At 40.2% G+C, this 23,612-nt stretch overlaps 1 protein-coding gene across 1 annotated transcript in view; it reads left to right on the forward strand.

The window, feature by feature from the left end:
• The window catches only part of LOC124719076, a 90,102-nt gene extending 67,487 nt beyond the window's left edge, over window positions 1-22,615 (forward strand). The window contains exons 6-8 of the mRNA XM_047244757.1: window positions 496-675; window positions 5,721-5,945; window positions 22,016-22,615. Of these exons, the coding sequence (XP_047100713.1) occupies window positions 496-675; window positions 5,721-5,945; window positions 22,016-22,277 (667 nt within the window). The 3' untranslated portion in view covers window positions 22,278-22,615. The remainder of the gene's footprint in view (window positions 1-495; window positions 676-5,720; window positions 5,946-22,015) is intronic.
• The last annotated feature ends 997 nt before the right edge of the window (window positions 22,616-23,612 follow it).

The following is a 23,612-nucleotide window of genomic DNA, read 5'->3' on the forward strand; positions in this document are numbered from 1 at the left end:
TGCGTGTGAGGTGTGTTTGCTTGTGGTATTAATGGCATGTGTTTCATAGTTTCTCTTTTGTTGGTGAAGGCTGTGGTCGAAATCTTTGTGTAAGTGTCTTTCAGTTGTGCCTATGTGCAGCTTAACATGTCTTCTTTATGGTAAGTAGCAATCTGGCTTTTCCTACATTGTTGACATTTGATACACAATCAGGCTTTGTGCCTCATATGTACAACCATACTTGTAAAGAACACAAGTGTTCTAACAGTTCTACCTGGTCCAAATGCGATAAATGATCTGTGACCTATATATTTCAAAAAATGGTAGCATTGTCACCTAAATATTTTTGCAAAAGTTACTTTAGAGTGGTATCTTATTAGCATACCAAAGCAGTGAAAGTTGGTAGGCAGGGTGCATGTTAGGAGCTTCAGAGATTTCTTTCTAATTTTTACATATTGAAGAAAAATTAACATTCCATAACATGAACTACTGTACATACTTGATTGTGCTTTTTAGGACTGGTGGGCTGACAAAACTGAGACTGCTGGATCTGCGAGGAGCATTTTATCTGGACAACGAGACAGTAATTGCCATCAGCCACGGATGCCCTGCTTTGCGGGAACTCATTGTCAGAAATGTCGTGCAACTGTCTGACGCTGCCTTCTCCCAGATCTACCATCTGGAAGATCTTGATATGTGAGCAGTTATGTTGCTGACTTTTCCATGTAGAGCATACAAAGTAATGGGCTGAGCAATGGAAAAAACTGGTGAAGCAGTCAACAGTTGTAATAATTAGTCGCTGATGCCGTGACTGAAATTGTGTTGAGAGTCATTGAGTAATGACATTAAATAAAAATACACTGGTGGCCATTAAAATTGCAGCACTATCAAGGCAGCCTCCAACAAATATCAGATTGGCATGTAGTGTACGAAACATTTGGATATGCAAATGATCAGTATTTCAGCACAACCACACATAGTACAGATGGTCCAAAAGTCTGGCAACATCCTCATAAAATCCAAACATAGTATAAAACAGTAAAACGAAAGTCCTTACACATGAGGAAGGGGAGGGGCAAAAACTAATAGGCTGTGACACCAACATGGCACCCATCTTGGTTTCAGCTGTAAGATTTCCACTGGAAGGTAGTTGTGTGATATACCATGCAGGGAGAGAATTTCACCAGAAAAACAATTATGTTGCTATTTTGAACATGGCTTCATTCATTCTCAAGTTATAACGAGTTGTGTAGCATGTACCTACAAGGCATCAAAGGGAGTTTTAAACATTGCAAATCCCATGCCTTACAAGTTACATGTGTTTAAATGGTAGGTAACATTTACTCCTGCTCACGTTTTAAATGTCATTCCCTCATTTGCAGGTTACAAAAACGTCATTAACACAAGAAGAACGGATCGAAATCATCCTGGTGTCAGGAGAAAGACATGCATTAGTCATTGCTGATGATTTCGACAGTTGTCATCCGACCAGACAGTGCAGTTGCCAAACTGTTGGCCAAATTCCAGGCAACAGGTTCCATCACAGATAAACCAAAAGTAGGAAGACCAAAAGCTGCCACCGATTAAGGAGCAGCAGTGAGTGTGCTGGCATTGTTTGGCGAGAGACCGCAATGGAGCATTTACTGCCTGCCACGAGAGTGTCGGGTTAGTTGTATCTCAATCCTGTGAATTTTATTGGAGCACAAATGGCACCCATACAAAATTAAACTGAATGATAATGACCCAGACCGTCGGGTACAATTTGCAGAATGGATGACACAGCAACTGCAGATAGATCCTGGTTTTCCTTATCAGGTACTATTCAGTGATGAAGTCAGTTTCTTTATCAATGTTGTGGTGAAAAAGCAGAATCACAGATATTGATCAGACACAAATCTGCACTGGATTGAGTCGGCTCACAAAAAGTGACAGCCAGCCTATTGTGGTGTGTGGGGTACCAAAGTGGTGAGACCATTTTCTATTTAAAATTCATTAACAGCCAACGGTTATATGATCAAGGTGTTTCCTTAGCTATTAATGGAGGATGGGACATTTCCAGAATTCTTCCAGCAGTTGGAGCCCCATCACATTATGGACACAGTGTGAGGGCATACCTGTGTGAGCACTTTCCCCAATAGGGGATTGGTTATAGGGGTACAGTGGAGTGGCCACCTCATTCACCAAGTTCAACTCCTTTGGATTTCTACCTGTGGTGTCATGTTAAAGCACTGGTTTATGCTGTGAAAGTATGGGTTATTGTTCATGTTAAGCAGCTCATTGTTGATGTCTGTGGCAGCTCATTGTTGATGTCTGTGGTCAAATTCAGCTGGATAAGTTGGTCAGAATTCATCAGGACTGGGCTTGGAGGATAGCATTAATACTCAGACATAATGGACAGCACATTAAACCATTTCTGTAATTGTTGGTGTTCTCTCGGGAGTGTGTAGTGTCGGCTTAATGCCTTTTCAATACATAACACTCATGCTGCTGAGCGTATCACTGCTGCCACACATAATTGGTTATAACTCCAGAATGAATAAAGCTGTGTTCAAAATAACGTCATCATTTTTCTGGTGACGTTCTCTAGCTGTTTATATGTCACAGGACCACCTTCCCATTGGAAATTTTTGAGTTGAATCCAAGATGGCAGGTTTTAAGATGATCGCCATGTTGCTGACATAGCCTACAAGTCCCCACCCCCCTCCCCGCAGGGGCTCGCTGCTCTTTGGTGCCGGCCGCGGTGGTCTAGCGGTTCTAGGCACTCAGTCCGGAACCGCGCGACTGCTACGGTTGCAGGTTCGAATCTTGCCTCGGGCATGGATGTGTGTGATGTCCTTAGGTTAGTTAGGTTTAAGTAGTTCTAAGTTCTAGGGGACTGATGACCGTAGATGTTAAGTCCCATAGTGCTCAGAGCCATTTGAACCATTTTTTTGCTCTTTGGCGGGTTCGTGCTTGGCTGTTGTGGGGCCCCAGCCTTTTCAGCATCTTTTTTCTTCTGTGCTGCAAGTCTGCCCTCTTGCTATTCCTTTTCCTCTTCCTTGGGGAACATGTCTAGGGTGTTTTTGGGAATGTGTTCCACATTTTCAATAGCTGCCATGAGAACAGTCTCCCCACTGTTTTTCATTCCTTTTCTCCTATCCTTCCTCCACTTTGTCATTTGAGGCTCTTCTTCTTCTTCTTTTTCTTTTTCCTCCATGTGCACTCCTGAAGGTTGGCCCACTTGTCTAACGCATAACAGGTGACTGGGTAACGTGTAATTCCTGGCTCCTGGTTGACAAGTAGGGTTTGCACGTACTCCCTGGTACAGGCCAGGCCCAGGGAGGGGTGATTGCCTGAGCTGCTACATTTCCAAATTGCCCATTGGTCCATCTGTCAGGTGTTCAGGATGCATGACCTGAAGTATGAAACAATCACCTAAGGTGGGTGAGCCCACCCTCTGAGGGTGGGCTCCCAGTTGGAAGGAGCACACCATTGGAGAAGCTGGCAATCGTGGTGGATTTTCTCGCAATGAGCCAATCATCTTCGCAGTCCATGTCTACCAATGTTAACAGAATGAAGCTCCCGATTCAAAGACTCTCCCAGCTTCACCACGGTTCCTTGTGGTTTCACGTACTGAAGGTGGTCAGTCCTTTGTCATGGTAAATCCATTTATTATTCAGGAAGGTGTTAATGCAACTGCTAACCCTGTGAAATCCTGCTCTTATTTATGCAATGGCACTTTGCTTTTGGAGACTACTTCCAATTCTCACGCACAACAACTACTTGCCACTTTGCTTCTCCACAGCTATCCTGTACGTGTTGAGGCCCATAGAACTCTGAATTCTTCCTGTAGTGTTATTTACACTAGGCTGCTCAATAGTCTGACTGAGGCAGAAATCCAAACATACCTCTCTGATCAGGGTGTCATTGCCATCTATTGGATGATGAAAAAAGTAGCTGGATCCTTAGTGCCCACATGCAGTCTTTTTCTCACCTTCGATAGAGCAGTGCTTGAAAGATCAAAGCAGGCTATGAAGTTATCTCAGTCCGGTCATATCTGCTATTCCTGGGGCTCATGCTCAATAAGAAACTTTCTTTGTCCTCCCATGTGTCTTACCTGGCCGCCATCTGTATGCTGTCCCTCAATGTCCTATATGTCCTCAATGGTACTTCCTGGGGAGTGGATTGGGCCACCCTTCTCCATTTGTACTGATCCTTTGTCCGTTTGAAACTAGACTATGGGTGTTTCATCTATACATCTGCATGTCCATACCTCTTATGTCTTCTCAATACTATCCACCATCATGGCATCCATGTAGCCACTGACACCTTTTACACTAGCTCAGTTAAGGATCTGTATGCAGAAGCTGCCAAACTACCACTGTGACTTTCTCCTCAGCAGATATGCATGCCATTTGTCCGCCATGCAGAAAAACATAAATGATAATTAATTGAAACCCCTCAGCTGCCGACAGGTGTTGTCGATATACCTTGATGGGGACAGCTGAAAATGTGTGCCCCGACTGAAATTCGAACCCAGAATCTCCTGCTTACATGGCAGGTGCTCTATCCATCTGAGCCACCGAGGACACAGATGAATAGCGCGACTGCAGACCCACATTCCCAACTGTCCTAATAGATATTTGCCCATCCACTCACTACTCATGCACACTAATGAGGGGATGGGCAAATATCTATTAAGTACATTATGTATGTAGATTGTGGGCAGTTGGGAATGTGGGTCTCACGGGAAGCATGCAAGGGATAAGTCCCTGTAGTCGATGCAGTCCTCGCAACCAAACATCAAACGAACATCATGCCAGAACATGTTGAAGCTGTTACATATTCGAGCATACAAAGTAAGAATGATGCAAATATTAAAACCTACAGATCACTGATAGTTGTCTTGAACCAAATCTCTATTTCAACTCAAAGCACAATTTCACCTTAGCAAGTAGATGAACTCTCAAACCACATGCTATTGTTAAACAGACAATCCCAGGGAATGCTTTTAGGTGCCTCTGCATTATTTGGAAGTAGGCATTTTGTGTGCAGTTTTATGCCAATGGATTGTAGACCTCATTTTCTGAAACAACACAATCTCAAATGTGTGTAACAGAATTGTTGCAGACATTCATTTGGCACATGCTACATGGTTTTCAATGTCATACGTTGATGAAACTTTGGGACAATAATGTACTGTTTCCACAGGTTTATAACCTTCCAAATCGCCCAATCTGTCTACCCATGATTTTTATTTGTGGAGTAATTTATAGGATAATGTCTACAGTAACAACCAACATACAATTGAAGAATTGTAAACAAACATTCTCAGTGCCATTGCAGAAATCACATCAAATGAATTGGCATTAAGTTTCCACAAATGTGTGGAATCGTGCTGAGTTTGTTTAGCAATGTTTCTGCTGAACATTTTCAGCACCACCTGTGAACTGTTGACCTATGGAATGTTCAGTACATTGTTTTTCATAATAATAATAATAATTTAATAACTGGTTTTCTGTATTTTCAAGAAAAGAGTGAATTGCCTGCATGTTGTTTACGAGACGTGGGGCCTCTTTATTTTGGCCACCGTGTATATCTGTCATTCCTTCCACCCCTCATCTCCATTGGATTGGAGTTTAATTTTGTAACACTTTTTCTTGTAACTCTGTTTCACAGATTACAACTATAAATAGAATTCATTAAATTTCCTCTGCCAACGTGTTCCCAGAAATTTATGATAGCACACTTGTTTTTTCCAGACTGGACGTGTCAGGTTGCATAGGTCTCGGCAGAGCCTTCGTCCCCTGCCTCATTGGGCTACCGAGACTTCGCACATTGGTGATGGAACAGTTGGATTTTCAGAAGTTACGACCAGGTCTGAGCAGTATCCTCGAATTGTCCAGTGTGCGCTGCCTGATATTCAGCTATTCCCTCGTTACTGGAGTGCCGTTTGCCAAGTTTCCGAGAAAGCTTGTCAGTCTCAGGTAAGGAACTACATCCACATGAGCATTTTGCATTTAACACAAAAGTGGTAGGTAGAGGGTTGACAGAACTGGTGTCAGACTATTTTCCTACCATTCCATTTTCAAATAATACATGTGAGAAATGAACACGTTAACATTCCCCTTTAAGTTCAGACTTCTTTTATTTTATAAGGGACAGTTAAAAAGTTTGTTTGAATGCTGCGCACTCCAGAATCGGTACAACAATCGGGCAGAATCACAGTGAGCATTGAGGCAATCGTCCCACCGATGCACCGTGTTGGATATAAGTGCTTGGTAAAACACTATGCCCTATTGCATGAAAAGGTACATAACTGCCTGCTGCACATCCTTGTCAGACACCAGGACTATAGGGTGAGTGCTCGAGTGTCTCCCACTAGAGCTGGCGTAACTTCTGCGGTGTGACATTTGTGATATGGGAATGTGTGTTATCATGATGCAGCAGCACCCTTTGTCACAGTTTTCCACAGTGGAGGTTTTTGACAGATGCGCTGCCGTATAAACATTCTTCATTCTCTGATGAATTCCTACTAGTGCTCATCCTTCACCGGGCAAGAAAAGAATAACAGCACATTGGTCATGTTTGGCCACATTTGTTAATAACGTTGCCACAGCTCACATCTCCTTATTTGCGACACATGTCAGAAAGACACGAATGCCACATTAATCGCTTGCCTAGATGTCGGGGCTTGTATAGCCATGTCAGAGTTGCACTGCGTTGCATATACGCTGCAGCAGTGCCCTCAAACGGTAGCTTGTTGATTGTCACTTTCACGATGATGTTCATTTATCTCTCTGTAGGCAGAGTCACAAAGCGTTTTTGACATTTGGAGGAGAAATTTGGTGATTGTAATTTCACAAAGACTTGTTGCTGCTGAAAAAAATCCTGTTTTTTATAATGATTGTTGCCCCCAACTCACTTATCATATCTGTGACAACTGTGAGCAATGTTCTGAATGTCTTTATACAAGGGTAGTTGTGTATGCTCTGAGACTTTCGCATCAGCAGAACAGAATAAAATGTTCTTGGCTTTCTAACCATATCACACGATGCCCCAATCTCAGTTGACACAGCAAGAAAAGTGAGAAAATTTGTGCGAGAATAGTTAAATTCATTTTAGTACTTCAGTTTGGTTGGATTGGAGAGCTTCTAATAGAGATTAAATGTTGTTTCTTCTTTACTGTAATATCCAAGCCTGACATTTTTTGAAAGCCTGCCGGATGACATGGAACCTCGATGACAACCCGTAGGCAGCACTATTATCAGGTTTATTCAGGAAGTAAAGAACATTTTGTTTTGTCATGTGGGCACGCCCCCTCACGACATCTGCTAACCTACCGCTGACCTTGGTACTCATTTGCTTCAATTTGGTGGCAGCTTACTGCTTACCTGTGAGAGTTTAAAATGTGTGAGATGCACAGTGGTATCAGCTTTTTAAACACGCAAAAATTTTGATCTGTTGAAATTTGCATTATACAACACAGAGGCACATATGTTGCATATAAATACTTTGAACTTTTTTATTCAATGAGATATGGGAGTTATTCATCCGCAGCAGTAAGAGGTTCATTGGAACAGGACGTGTAAATACATGGATAGCACTTAAGGAAAACACAGAGGCCACATTTAAACACATCCTCAGGACCTTGGGAGTGGCAGAGCAAAGTGAGTTAACTTGTCCACAGCAGTCAACAGATACATTCAGCTGTCTAATCAGGGGCATGGTCACAGGACAAGTCAAGGGGTCTAAGCAACATTTTTCCTTAGTAAATAAGCAGGTATGTGACACCATTTATGCTCTTGGACAATGGGAGGATAACACCATGAATGAAAGGATCCAGAAACGTGGAGAGGATTGTAATCATGGGCTCAAACCCTCCGAAACAACATTTTACTAACAAGGGAAGGCCACGGCATTTGGATCATGGATTTACGTCAAACTTTGTGCATCTTTAGGCCATTAAAACAACATAATGTGCAAGTAGTAATGTGCACTACTCTGACATTTTGAGAAAACTGCAAGAGAAGTTTTACACGTCTGTTATGTAACTGATATTTCTGTGCGGAGGGACTGGCTGAAAGAAGTAATTGTGGTCAGGTGGTTAGCATTTGTGCTGCTTGGAAAGAGGGCTGTGGACAAGGTGACAGTCCAAATCTTGCTAATACTTTTTAATCTATATTTGTGTCATCACTGGTCACATTATTTAATTTATATGACATATGAGAGGTAATATGGTGGAAAGAAAAACTACGTGCATTTTCATGAAGTTGTAGTGAATTTCATTTATTATTTGACTATTTATTATTTCTAATTAAATTTTGAAGGTCAAGGAACAGGCATGGAAATCCAAAGTCAAACCTCTATAAATAATGATATGAATGACGTTATTTACAATCGGTAAGGTAGTAAGTCACAATGTGCTAGACCACAAGAGTAATGTACAATTACTCGTCGGATGTGCTTTCAACATCACATGCTACAGGATGGTATTTGTCATATGGACATGGGAAACATAAATTGAAATGGCATCAACTACAGTGAATGAATGCCGTTATCCAGCATTTACGGGGTATGTTCAGAGTTTTTAAAGAAAGCCACACCTTGTTGACATTTGGAAAATTTTCTCTTTCTTCCAATAATTCAGATTAAAAATCAAGTTTGAGTGGTAGCTGAAGTGTCGCCTCATGCACAATCATCTTACGATGCTTGAACGCTAACCACTTGACCACCACGAACTCTAACGCCTGGCACCTGCTCACAGATGTGTGTGCCATATAATAGATGCATAAAACATTTCTTGCAATTTTCTTGGAATTGCCAGAGTAGTGCACCATACTACTTGTACATTATGTTGTTTTAATAGCCTAGTAAAGATGTACATAGTTTGAAGTAAATTTGTGATCCCAATGTTGTGGCCTCCGGTGGATATAGCAAACCACAGTGGAATGAAGACACATTCCTACAAGTCCGCAAGAGACTGAGTTCACGAGTTGAACAAAGCACTAACAAGTGCAGGATGTAGCGAAGTTGCACAGCAATACAACAGTTCCAAATCGGTAACCACTGGAGACAGGAAACAACAAACAACATGGCTGTGCAGTGGCACGATACGAACAGCTACGAAGTACAGCACGGAGTGAGATGCACCATAAGCCCAGACCACAACTCGGCAGCAGACACTCGACACTGGGTGGCGCCATGTAACGCACATACCTCGGCAGTGGGTGCCCTTACAACGGTGGCCTGCAGCCACCCGCTTGAACCCGTAGTGCCTCTGACATGTCCATGTCTTTGCTAGGTAGGGCATCGGAATCACTGTCAGATACAAAACTCCCAACATGGAAAAATACCTGGCACTGGTGGGACTCGAATTTCAATCCTCCACATTGCAATCAGACATTCAGATTACCCACCTACGGATGTGGATGCTGACTGTGTCATGTTACTTACTGCATTGTCAATGAATGATGCTCGTGAATGAAAACTATAAAACAAGTAGAAACACTTAGCATCGCTGGACTACTTTGAAGAAGCACAAAGTCCTCAGGAAACAAACACACACACACACACACACACACACACACACACACCCCACACACACACACACACGCGCGCGCGCGGAAGAGCCAAAGAAGCTGGTACACCTGCCTAATATAGTGTAAAGGCCTCTGCGAGAATGCAGAAGTGCCGCAGCATGATGTAGCATGGACTCGACTGATGTCTGAAGTAGTGCTGCAGGGAACTGATACCATGACTCCTGCAGGGCTGTCCATAAATCTGTTAAGAGTACAAGGGGGTGGAGATCTCTTCTGAACAGCATGCTACAAGGCATCCCAGATATGCGCAATAATGTTCATTTATGGTGTGTTTGATAACCAGCAGAAGTATTTAAACTCAGAAGAGTGCTCCTGGAGCCACTCTGTAGCAATTCTGGACATGTGAGGTGTTGCACGGTTCTGCTGGAATTGCCCAAGTCCCTCGGAATGCACAATTGACATGAATGGATGCAGGTGATAAGACAGGGTTCTTACGTATGTATCACATGCCAAAATCTTATCTAGACATATCGGGGGTCCCATATTACTCCAATTGCACGTGCCCCACACCCTTACAGAGCCTCCACCAGCTTGAACAGTCCCCTGCTGACACAGAGTGTCCATGGATTCATGAGGTTGTCTCCATACCTGTACACGTCCATCCCCTTGACACAATTTGAAATGATACTCGTCTGACCAGGCAACATGTTTCCAGTCATCAGCAGTCCATTGTCGGTGATGGCAGGCCCAGGCAAAGCATAAGACTTTGTGTCGTGCAGTCATCAAGGGTACACGAGTGGGCCTTAGGCTCCGAAAGCCCATATCGATGATGTTTCATTGAATGGTTTGCACGTTGACACTTGTTGATGGCCCAGCATTGATATCTGTAGCAATTTGCAGAAGGGCTGCACTTCTGCCATGTTGAACAGTTCTCTTCAGTCGTAGTTGGTCCCATTCTTGCAGGATTATTTACCGCCCGCAGTGATGTCGGAGATCTGATATTTTACTGGATTCCTGGTACACTCGTGAAATGGTCGTACAGGAAATCCCTACTTCATCACTACTTTGGAGAAGCCGTGTCCCATCGCTTGTGCACCGACTATAACACCACATTCAAGCTCACTCACACCTTGATAACCTGCCATCGTAGCAGCAGTAATCGATCTAACAACTGTGCCAAACCCTTGTCATCTTATATAGGCATTACCAACTGCAGCGCTGTTATTCTGCCTGTTTACATATCTCTGTATTTGAATATGCATATGTACCAATTTCTTAGTTTCTATGGCGCTTCTCTCTCTCTCTCTCTCTCTCTCCCTCTCTCTCTCTCTCCCTCTCCCTCTCCCTCCCTCTCCCCCCCCCCCTCTCTCTCTCTCTCTCTCTCTCTCTCTCTCTCTCTCTCTCTCTCTCTCTCTGATGAGGTTAATGAAATGTCATTCAGATTTATTTTTTTCTTTGAATACACTTTTATGTGTATGTTTTGTGTTGAATATTATAATCTGTGAGAAGTTTGATGTTATCCAGTTGATATTGTATATGTTTATGGACAATGTGTGTGCGTGCATGCACACACACACACACACACACACACACACACACACACACACACAAAGGAGTTCATATATTCTCCAAGAGAAATTATCATAGCTGTATTATATTTGCTTAAAGCAATAACTACCCAAAGAAGAAAGAAAGTCCTTCATAGCTGCATACAAGGCCATGGCTGAGCAACAAAAATATAAATATAGTGACTCGATGATTGTGACAGGACAGAGAACTACTCGGGAACCTGTAGACACAGGCTAACAGCCTCAACAGCAAGTCACTGAGTGTGAACAGGAGGAAAACAACACAAGACAACAGACAACGGAGACATCACTGCAGAGTAGTAAGTCCTAATGTGTAATCCAGACTGACAACCTAGGGTGTAGCAAATATTAAACAATCATTGGGTTATGAGAACAATACAAGGGAGAAGTGCAATCACAACAGGACAGAGCCTCTGCACTGCCAGCTTTAAACGGCACCCGAAAGCACTTGTCAGCCAGCAAGATGGGCACGCTGTAGTGGGCTGTGCTGCAGCAGCAACACTAACACTCATGGAAGTGCTGCATAGTTCCTGTCATAAAAATCCACGTCTTCTGGTGAGCTTTCAAAATTGCTAGGCTGCGATACCAGATTTTGTGTTTGACAAAATTCGAGGGACCTACCTGGCATGCACTTCTTTTTATAGCCCAGATCTGTACTAACAATCTCTTACAACACAGTTCTTGAAATATCTGGAAAGAATGAGTGCAGTCCACTAATTTTGAAATGCCTGTCTTCTTGCATTTTCTTTGTTTCGATTTTGCTTTGAGTCCGTCAGTCACCATTGAGGGCTGGTACAAGCGACTTTCGTCATGAATTCTTCCGTCTGCCATTAAACATAATACACCAGTTCTGAACTGATGCATCATTCATCACATTACTGTAAACCTCAGTTATCAGTCCGTAAATTTGCAAAAATCCTCATTTCATTATCTTGAAACAATCACGAAATATGACAATTGTTTGGACCACATGATTCTCGATGTGCAGGGACAGAATTTTCTTGCTGCACATGACCGTCTGGCAAATATAAAAACTAATTACACAAGAATGAAATGAAATACCATTCTTCTCTCACTTTTAAATAAAATTAACCATACACGAAGTTTACACAATGCGGTTTTACCACCACAAAGTCTTTAAAATTTTCTGCAGTGCTTTACTTAATTTGCAAATAACAAAAAGGAATTCAGTACTTTATTTAACCACGATATCACTCTGTAAGATGTGGAAATATCGCATTCTTTCACAAACAGTTTTCTTAAAATCCCAGTTTGTAAGCCAGGCAAAAATTCCATCTTCTGTTAACCACTGTAGACCAATCAGTCTCACTAATCTGCTTTGCAAATTACTGTAGAGAATTGTGGATCAAGAATCATGAAAATTTTTGTCCACCTATCACTGTGACTTCCTGAATAGTCAGTCAACAACTGATCACCTTGTCCTGTTGGAATTGGCAGCCTGGCATGCTTTTACCAACCACCTATTCGAACCTTGGCCTCTCTGTACCTTTTTTATGTCTTAGACTTCCCTCTATAACCTAACTGATAACTCCTGAAAAGCTCAGGATGTGATCTCTCAACCAATATCTTTTTTAAGTTGAGCTCTACCATAACTTCCTTTTTTCCCACCAGTTCAATTCCATTCCTCTTCTTTAGGAATATGATCTAATCTTCAGCATTCTTTGGCGGAACTACACTCCTAAAGTTTGCTATTTTCTTCTCTGAACTGTTTACTGTCCATGTTTCCCTTATGTGCAAGGCTACACTGAAGACAAATTCCTTCAGAAAAGATTTCCTGCCTGTTATATTTGTACTCAGTGCTCAAATTTCTGTTTGCAGAAGTGCATTTTATATCCTCTCTGTCTGTCACTGTCTGCTATTTTGCTGCCAAAATAGCAAAACTTGTTTGATACTTTTAGTATCTCATTTCCTGTTGTTATTATACTCCCAAGATCGCCTGATTTGATTAAACTGTGTTCCATTATCTTTGTTTTATTTTTTGTTGATGTTCATCTTATAACCTCTTCTCAAGGTGATGTCAAGTCTGTTCAACTGTTCTTCCCAGTCTTTTGCTGTCTCTGACAGAGCTACTGTGGTGTCAACAGCAATTTGCAAAATTTTTATTTCTTCTACCAGGACTTTTAATTCCCCTTTCCAAATGCGTCTTGATTTCCTTCACAGCTTGCTCTACATACACATTGAATAACATCAGGGATAGAGTATAATCCTGTCTTTCTTAATTTTCCACTACAGCTACATGCACCTTACTGATGTCTTTTTTCCACATGCATAAAGCTGCATTATCACCTGGAATCACCATATCTTGACCATACTCCGCCACTAGGATTTCAGAGGCACTTTCTGTCTCATATACGGAAGAATAGCATCATTCAGGGATTGCTGTTAAGTGTTACAGTATTCCTTATGGCCATCAATGTAATTGTGCAATCAGTGAGTGTGGTGGGTGCACCTGTTCTCTGTGTTGAGAACTTTTGCATTTGTTTCAGCTCCTGTGACTTTAGCTGAGCATTAACTTCAAGCAGCTGTACAGAAGTCTTCTTGGGTTCTCTTTCGTTGCTTTCAGTTTTCCCCTCACTAAAACACAGAAGGTGCCTTTTTGTTATCACATCATGCTCCATTCAGATAGGAGCTCTGTTTGGAGAATGAATGCCTTGAGGTATGCAGTACTGTTTTTTGGTTCCTCTCTTAAGGGGGGATGTAATGGAAAATGTAAACATTTATTTAAAAAATCATTAAAGCCATATTTATTAATGTACAAACATAAAAATTTGATTGTGTAAAGCAAAAAAAAGCTGTGTGTTAACGGAAAATATATTAAAAATTGCAGGATTAATATTTTGCAGAAATTTGAAATTTTTTATTGTCTTTTTATAAAAAGACATAACTCAAATGCTAATCATGCAATTAATCTGAAAATTTTATTGTAGTGTCCTGAGAAGGTTAAAAGACCATTGAACTACAGTTATAATTTGTACCATAAATTAATATCATTAACGGAGATTTTAATTTTGCACATCAAATTTTTTTTTATTTTTATTTTATTTTTTTTCCCTACATACAGTCATCTAAAAATCAGAACGTGATAGCAGGATCTCATATTTTTTAGTTCCAGGGAGACAGCAACATGTTGTGAACAGTTCCTGAAAATTTGATAGCATTAACACACATACTTTTTGAGAAAAGGCTTCTAATAACATAAAAAATGTAAAACAGAGAAAATGAGGTTCAAAGATTTTCTTCTTATACTTCTTAGCTCAATTTTTTTAAATCGTCCTTACTGATACTCCTCATCCTCCAGGTTTCTCTTCTCTTCTCTCCTCTTTGAATCTGCCTCGCCTGTATTTGCAGGTAAGACACTGATCTGTTGGCTTTCTTGACCCTGCTCTCATCAATGGTGTAAAATGCTTTTGTTGTAAACACACCAGGACCTATACCAACTCTCTTCAGCACTTCAGTTCTGCTATTATTTCCATTATTGTAACATAAAACTGCACCGTAGACACCTATTTTGAGTACTTCAAGAACACAGAATGTCCTTTTTTATCATCTAATCCAAATTAAATTATTGAGGCTTTCATTTGCATTTTGTGTCATTCTGTGAAGACACTTCCTCAGTAAATCAGGGTTTGCAAGAAACCTGAATGTGGGCTTAATTGCATTCATAACAGGTTCTGGCAATGAATTTTTATGAGAATACATATCATTTCTGTTGTTGAACTTACACCAATCGTCTTTCGGACACAGATTGTGCATTGGTGTTTGGTCAGTGGAAAGTTTGTGGAAAAAAAATTTCCCATACAGTATGCCTCATTGCCTCTAATTTTTTTCTTGTTAGCTTTCCCATAAAATAACTAAAGAGAATAAATTTCTTTCAGAGTAAGGCTGCCCTTTCCTCCTAGCAGTTTTCCAGCCTCAAGTACTTCACCTTTCTTCTCTTTCAGCAGTGGCCAACACATTCCAACTTTTCTATTGTTATATTGTACAGATTTTTATCTATTACAGCTTTGAATGAAGAGGAATCCCCATCACCAAGGTGTTTAGTATATCTAACACCATAATGGTCCTCAGATCTGGAGAACACTCTCACAACTGCAGCAGCCTCCATGCCCCCATTTGAGCCACTATAATTTTTAGAGAATGCTACTGCCTGCTGTTCTTGCCACAGTTTCTCATTGTCTTCATTGTTGGACATTTTCCTTGTTGCACGCTGGTGGCAGTATCTAGACATAATTTCTTCATCTAAAACTGTACCTGTGTCAGTACCAATAACAGATGCAACTCCATACAGAGATGTGAGACCCCTTTTCATCCAGGTCCCATCTATACACACACACACACACACACACACACACACACACACACACACAGGTCAGTAACATTTGTAGGAGATTCATTGTCATGAATATCTACCCCAGGATCTATTTCTTTTTGGTCTATTTCCACCAATTCATCCACTGCTTGCTTCATAGAAACTTTGGCAGTATCACATACAGTATCAAACCTTGTACGAGGTAGAGGTATGTTCAGAAAACACAATAAATCACCTCCTTCCCTGCCCTGTCCAAGGCATCTCATAGCAGATGCTAACCTAAAATTGCTTTCATAGGTAAGTGTCAGTTTTTTTTAGAGGAGGAAAATGAAAATTTTTTCATCGCCACACAAATTAATTTAAAATCACAAGCTATTCCCACTCATCTTTCTTCAACAACAATCAAGCATTCCATATTTTTACACCTAACAGATGAACATGACAACTTTATAGCTTGACAGAGAAGCTCTAAATCAGTGACTGAATCCAGTGGAATCCATATCAACATCATTCATGCACCTGTACAATTCTCCTGCCCCAAGTTTCAGTGTTGAAGCTGAGAGCTTATGCTCTTCATTTTGAGCTGCTTCCTCTTTTTTTGTTGTTAAACTGATTTCCATGAAACCCTCCATTTCCTAAACACTGTTTTTCCACCACACATTATGCATAAATCTTGACTTCCAGGTAAAGGTTTCTGAATTCAACCTTCCACCTACTAATGTGTTAATATTGTCAAAAAATAAATAAACCACATGCAAGAAAGGTTTCAGGCAAAGATAAAGATGTCAGCCAGAGACATAGAAAGAAATAGCCTTCACACTGACAAAAATTCTGCTGAAGCAAGCAGTTTCCCAAATGTTGGAAAAGGTGGGATTGGCTGCCAGTGCAGAGCTAATCAGTGTAACAATTTAAAGGCATTTCTAAAGCTGCTATCATGATAAAATTCACACACATCATAGATTAAACTGTGTAGATCAAGAAAATAACATCTTTGAAAAATTGATTTTTTGGACCAAAATCCATTACATCCCCCCTTAAAATAAATGCTGTTATCCTATATGTCAGCTTACAACATGTTGTATGAGGAAGCTTAATTGTCCCACATTTTTAACCACATGTCCTGAAATGCAAATTGTTTCACTGTCCTAAACTCCTTTACGGCACTGATTTTGTACGAACTGAACTATAGATGCCAGATGTTTGTTTCAGCAGCAATGTCTCTTTGATCCAGTTTGCCATTGTGTGGTAAGGCTAGCCTCTGTACAAGCCCCTTTGATTGTCGTCTTGCCTTTGCAATTTCAGTGCTGGCAACTGCTGCTCAGTTCCGTATCATTGTCTTCTTCTTCTTCTTCCTCCTTTTTATGGGACTAGGTGTAACAACTGTTCTATGTTAATGGACCATCATTATTTGTGCCATCTCTTCTTGGATTTCCGGGGACTTTTTGTCCTCCTCATGATCCTTCCATTATCTCCATATTTAATATATGAGAAACTATCAGTCTCGATTGCAGTAATGAAACCAACCTTTATCTGGGTTTCATCCCAAATAATTTAGCCTTCTTCCAAAGATATACCTGAATCTATAATTTGTCTTGGGCATGGACTAGAAATAAAACTAAAACAGCCTGAATACGCATTTTAAACTTTTTAAAAATGCGGTACATAAGTATTAAGTCAACATCAAGACTTGACTTAAGCTCTGGCGTGCGCCTCGTCTCCATGGAAGCTGTGCAGTGGGCCTCTGGAGCTCACGTGAAACTAAGTAGGACTAGGTAACGCACTGCAAATCAACATGGCAGGGAACATTCTGCATGTCTACCGTAACTCTTAGAGTCCATCTATGCCCTGGAATGGTCCCGTTATTCAGTGGTGTTTGTGTGGACCCCAGAACATGTCGGAATCCCAGGCAACAAACTTGCCGACAGGCTGGCCAAACAGGTTACGTGGAAACTGCTTCTGGAGATGGGCATCCCTGAACCTGACCTGTGTTCTGACTTATGCCTTACTTCACGGAAGCTCTTCTGCGAGGTTCGCAGAAGAGCTTCTGTTAAGTTTGCAAGGTAGGAGACGAGGTACTGGCAGAATTGAAGCTGTGGGGACGGGTCGTGAGTTGTACTTGGGTAGCTCAGTTGGCAGAGCACTTGCCCACGAAAGGCAAAGGTCCTGAGTTAGAGTCTCGGTCCGGTGCACAGTTTTAATCTGTCATGAAGTTTCATATCGGCGCACACTCCACTGCAGAGTGAAAAATCTCATTCAGGTGGGACCTTTGTTTTCCTCCAGCTACTGGACATGGTTTATTGTTTGAGGGATGTAAGAGATTCTAGTTAACAGAGGGGCTAATTCAGCCACAGTTTTGGTGTAGAGTCTGATAGGGATTCCATTGGGGCCCTGGAGCTTTGTTCAGTTTTAACAATTTCAGCTGTTAGTGTCAGTGACAAACATCTATTTCCCTCATCTTCTTAGTGGTATGCGAATTAAATTGGGGCAATACTCCTGTAAAGGAACATTTGAAAACAGAATTAAACACTTCTGCTTTTGCTTTGCAACCCTCTATTTCAGTTGCTGTCTTGCCCGTGAGTGACTCTACGCTAACTTTGATGCCACTAACTTAAACACCCAGAATTTCTTATTTTGTGAAACATCATTTTGACAATATTCTGCTACAGTACTGAAGGCTTCATGCATTACTCTCTTGACTATCAAACTTGGTTCATTCAGCATCTCTCTGTCTATACCCCTAAACTTATTTTTTTGCACGTTTTCTTCTGTAGCCTTTGTTTCTTTATAAGTTTCTTTACTGTGACTGTATAGCAGGGGGGGGAGGGGGGTCTCTCCCCCACCATGAAGCGTTTTGCTGTGTACATATCTATCCTGTGCAAGTTTTATTATCTTTTAAAAAAATTGGACCCTAGTTCCTCTATGTGCTCTTGTCCCATGCTAAAAGCTTCAAGTTTCTCATTGAGGTGTGACATTACTCCTTTTTTTCTCTCTTGTTTAAAGTTGCCCTTTGTACTTGGGTAATCATAGTTGATATAACTGCCGTACGATCACTGAAACCAGTTTCGATGTGGACTTCCTCAAAGAGGTCAGGTCTGTTTGCTACCATTAGATCTAAATATATCTGTCGTGATCGGAATTCTGAACTACCTGTTGTAGGTAGTGTGCAGCATTTAGTAATGTTTCACTGGATGTCTTCTCACACCCACCTCTAACAAAACTGTACCTGTCCCAATTGATTGTTTGATGATTAAAGTTTCCTCCAATGATTATAGTACAATTAGCAAACTTATGCACAAATGAACTGAAGTTTTCTTTAAAGCTTCTGGTTACATCAGGAGGTGAGTCTGGTGCTTGATAGGGCCCTATTATAATTTTATGCCTACCCTTGACACTGAGTCCTGCCCAAGCCACCTCACATGCAGCTTCAGTTTCTGTCTCAGTGGATTTGACTTTCTTGTCTACTTTGACAAATACTCCACTTCCATTACTCATGTTGCTGTCCTTTCAGTATACTCTTAAATTTTCTCCAAAGATCTCACTACTGTCAACTTCAGGTTTTAACTAGCTTTCTGTGCATAGTATTATATGAGCTTTAGTGCTTTTTAGGAGTGCTTCAAACTGGCACTTGATTGCAAATACTTTGGCAGATAACCACTAGAATTTTAATACTCTCACTGTGGCAGGCATTTCTTTTGATCTTGCACTGATACTTCTTAGTTTCCTACAGCTATCATAATCTGGATTGGATGTAGAGTTGCCTAATCTAAAAAGCTCTTTTGTTGCACTCCACACACAGTCAGCTACCTGGTTAGCAGTCTCTGATGTGTAGTGCACACCTGATCCATTTAAGGAGACCCTACAACTATCAACCCTAGAGCGCAAGTCTAGGAACTCACAGCCTAACTTGTCACAGAGAATGTGGTTCAAGCCTTCTACTCGACTCAGAACCAGGAGTCCACAGTCAGCTCTGGGGACAATGCTGCAAATTGTGAGCTTCATTGAAACTTTGTGAGCAAGACTGATATTCTCATCTGTCTCTGCTAGTCATTGGAATGATTAAAGTATGACCTTGAAGCCCAGGGAACAGGTGTCATTTGTTGAGATTGGATTCCATTAGGAAATTTGTGCACCACAACCACACAAGTACTGCAAACCAGGGAAACTCCGGTATTGGTTGTACAAATTTTAAACTATTTTTTTATTATTGCATATTGTTTTCAATCGGACTGCTTATCTTCAGTGCTAAAATGAAATAAATCACACAGTCAAACGTAGACAATCAATGCGCAAACATCCATCAATCTGCAAAAGAAAACATTGAGTTTCACAGGGGAACATGCATACTAAGACTAAATCCAATGGACTTGTATAATAATGCACCAAATATAACTTCAAACATAGGTGTTAATAGTGAAAAGATTCTAATTAAGCCAGCTGCTTACAAAAACTTATGCAGCTAAGCTCCATGTTTGTATGGACACCATCAGTGTCCTCTGTATTGAATATATTTATAGTACACAGTATTTGTTAGTACGTCTGAAGAAAATAGGTTGTACAGAGATTTATATTAATCAAAATACAGAATTATAGAATTAAAAATATTGTATCTTGTAAAAAAAACATAGTGCAAAATTACACAAACACAAACAATTTCAAATTGCTTGTGTACCAATAGACCTGTCTTTTCTAGAAATATGTGTCAACAAAACCATGATATTAGTAACACTGTAGCAGATATTAAAAAAATACATATCTTTCTTATTAAAATATTTTGTCCATCTGGAACTGAAAGCCAAAACAAGATCATACAACTATGCCCTCTGGTGTGTCAAATCCAAATAAATCTATTTCAATTTCATTTTATAAATTATTTACAAGCTAGTGTGAAAAAATTATAGATGCAAGAACTTTTATTCTTTCAGTAAACCAATATTTGCATTATGGACGAACTGTTTCAAAAATATTTACTTGCAGATGCTGACCAATAGATGTATTGATACAGTTTGCTTTTTGTGATGTTAATATTAACTGTTTATACTAACAAATGTAAATTATGAAAAATATTGTAACCTACACTGATGTTACTGATCATTAGAAATAAAGTGTGTATCAAGTTAGCAAAACAAAGGTGTACAGATAATCCGTACGGTAAACTTCTCATACTGTGAGCAACTATAGTGGCACTGTATAAGTACTCACCCAAAGATGTGTTAATATTTTCCTGGGAGACTGATGGACTTCTAATTTTTAAACTTCAGGAGCCAGACAGCCCATGAAGAACTCCGAGAGGACACTGTCAGGCAGTTTTGTTTTTGACTGCAGAATATCGCCATGTCTGAGGGGTTCTAGATATCTGCCCTTAAACCCTGTATGCAACAATTTAAGCTGTGATGTTAAATCTGGGAGAGCATGCCAAATGTGCCACAAAATTAGATCCCTCCGCTGTACCTTTTCTGTTTAAAGCCACATACTCACAATACCTCACCTCTAGCTTTCTTCCTGTTAGTCCTATATCAATAGCATTATATTCACCACGAGAACTTATATAGACTCCCGATTCCTGCAAATAGTTGAATATGTGGATGTTATTGACGAAGAGGTTCTGTTGTAAAGGAAACCACTATATTTTGTTTTTTAAAAACTGAATCTGTTCTCATGCCAATAGTCCCATAATACAGCATAGTGATATTTCTTAGCTTGCCCTACATTATTTTCAGGATTCTTTTTTTGCTCTTTGCAATTTTGTTGTACATGTTCATTGGGATGATTATTTTTTCCAGCAGTATACTGTATTATTTTAAGTTCCGACTCATAGTCTGAGTTTGACAAAGGTAGTTTAAAAATTCTGTTAAAGGCAAAATGGAGAAAGGCTTTCTTATGTGAATAGTGGTGATTAGAATTGGTCTAGAATAACATATCTATATGTTGCTTTTCTGAAGATTCTGAATACATGCCTGCCATTATCATTCTTTATAGTTAGATGCAGAAAACTGATAGAGCCCATTGTGCCAATTTCCATTGTGAAGATGATTTTTTCATGAAGACAATTTAATTTGTTCAGAATTTCATCAATATCGGATCTATTGCCTTTGATAAGCAAGAGTGTATCACCTGCATATCTGTAATAATATGTTATCTTCTTAGCATAATTGAGGTGCTGGTGAAAACACTTTATTTGTAAATGATTGATGAAGATATCTGTTAGAAAGACCTGATATGGCACTTCCCATGCTAATACCATTTTTATATATATTTTTCCGTCAACTGAAGCTGTAATTTCGATGGTGTTCCAAATACGTACATTGTACAGAAGAGTAGTCTCACAAAGTTATCATTTAGCTTGCATTATTACACTTGCGTCTTTTGCAGACTTTTACCCTCTTTCTGTCCCTGTTTACTCTCTTTCTCTCCTTTTCCTTTTGTTTCTCTCTTTTGCACCTTCTTTCAGATTATTTTTTTGTGTGTAAATAAGATCCTGCACATAAGTAATTGCAGTCTGCCAGCAATATTATTGTGCAAACATTTGTCATATAGATATATTTCTGTTGGATGGAATCATTGTCACATTAACAATAGTATTTCCATTCGTGTCGCAGGAAGCTGATAATCAAAGGGTGTCGAGGTGACCCTAAAGTTGTTGATGGTCTGAGTGAGCAGATGCCCAGTCTTGAAGTCCACGGCACCATTGAAGAGGAGGAGCCAGTTTACAACATGGAGGATCACGAGAGTGACGAGGAACTTGCAGAGGAAGAGAATGCCGAACCTGGTGATGTAGGTGAAGCACATAATGACAGTTTTGAGAGTGATGAAGATGGTGACGGTTATAGTACCAGTATCAGTAGCAGTGATAATGAGTGAAATAACAGTATTTGCGCTGAAAACAGCCTATTTCTTCCCTTTTTAGATGATACAATATTTAAAGGGAACTTTAACTCTTAATACCAACTACATCTTGGCTTTACCTGTGTAACTGGATGAAAATTTAATACTCCTCAACTATTGTTACTGGGCTGTGTGTGTCATAGTGGACTCTTAAGCTGTCTAGTGCTGTGAAACCCGAGATTGCTTTTTTTAACATTGTTATTAAGTTGACATTCCAGTAAAATCGTATTAATAATGATAAAAACTGTTTTGAAGTAAGATAATTACAAATATGTTTAAGGAACATGCAGGTGGAATATAATCATTTACAGTAATGTTGTTTCAGTTTCTGTTGCAATGATCGTTGTGGTCTTCAGTTCAGAGACTGGTTTGATGCAACTCTCCATGCTACTCTATCCTGTGCAAGCTTCTTCATCTCCCAGTACCTACTGCAACCTACATCCTTCTGAATGTTTAGTGTATTCATCTCTTGGTCTCCCTCGACGATTTTTACCCTCCACGCTGCCCTCCAATACTAAATTGGTGATTCCTTGATGCCTCAGAACATGTCCTACCAACCGATCCCTTCTTCTAGTCACATTGGATTTGAAATATCTTTTATTTATTTGAAGTGATAAAATGGCAACATTAATGATCTAGCAACTCTAAAATAGCACTCACAGAATTAGAATGTACTGTGTAGGAAACAGCTAAGAAGAATGCGCGTGACTGCAGATGCTCTTCGGTCCTGGTCACCAGATAAATACCACCTTACTGCGAAATGCCATTGGCAGTCTTGTTGTATTTTGTTGTGGTCTTCTAGCTTCTTTTATTTTATATACACCACTCTTAGAGGAAAAGTCTAGTGATCATAGATGAAGATGTCACACCTCTGTTGTAAGCTAAAGCAGATGGATAAGCCCTACCACAGGTAATGTTTTGACCGAATGAAATAAAAGGTGGGTTGTGATGAAAACATACATCATTTCAGTAGTTGCATACAGAGTAGCAGAATGAATAAGCTATTGGAACACTCCCCCTACACACACACACACACACACACAGACACACAGACAGAGAGAGAGAGAGAGAGAGAGAGAGAGAGAGATTATTCTGCATGTATCAGTATGCTGAAGAGGTAAGACAGTTAAATTCAATCACATTTCTAATGTTGATGTAATTGCATCTGGAAACAGCATTTAAGAATGATGCATACTCTATCATACACGCATACAACATTTGTCTAAATCTAGCGGTAAAGATAAGAGACATTAATTGATGATGTAATTACCAATATACAACAATACAGAAAATAATTACAGGTCAAGCACA

This window comes from Schistocerca piceifrons, chromosome 10 (assembly GCF_021461385.2).
Source record: "Schistocerca piceifrons isolate TAMUIC-IGC-003096 chromosome 10, iqSchPice1.1, whole genome shotgun sequence".
NCBI lineage: Eukaryota > Metazoa > Arthropoda > Insecta > Orthoptera > Acrididae > Schistocerca > Schistocerca piceifrons.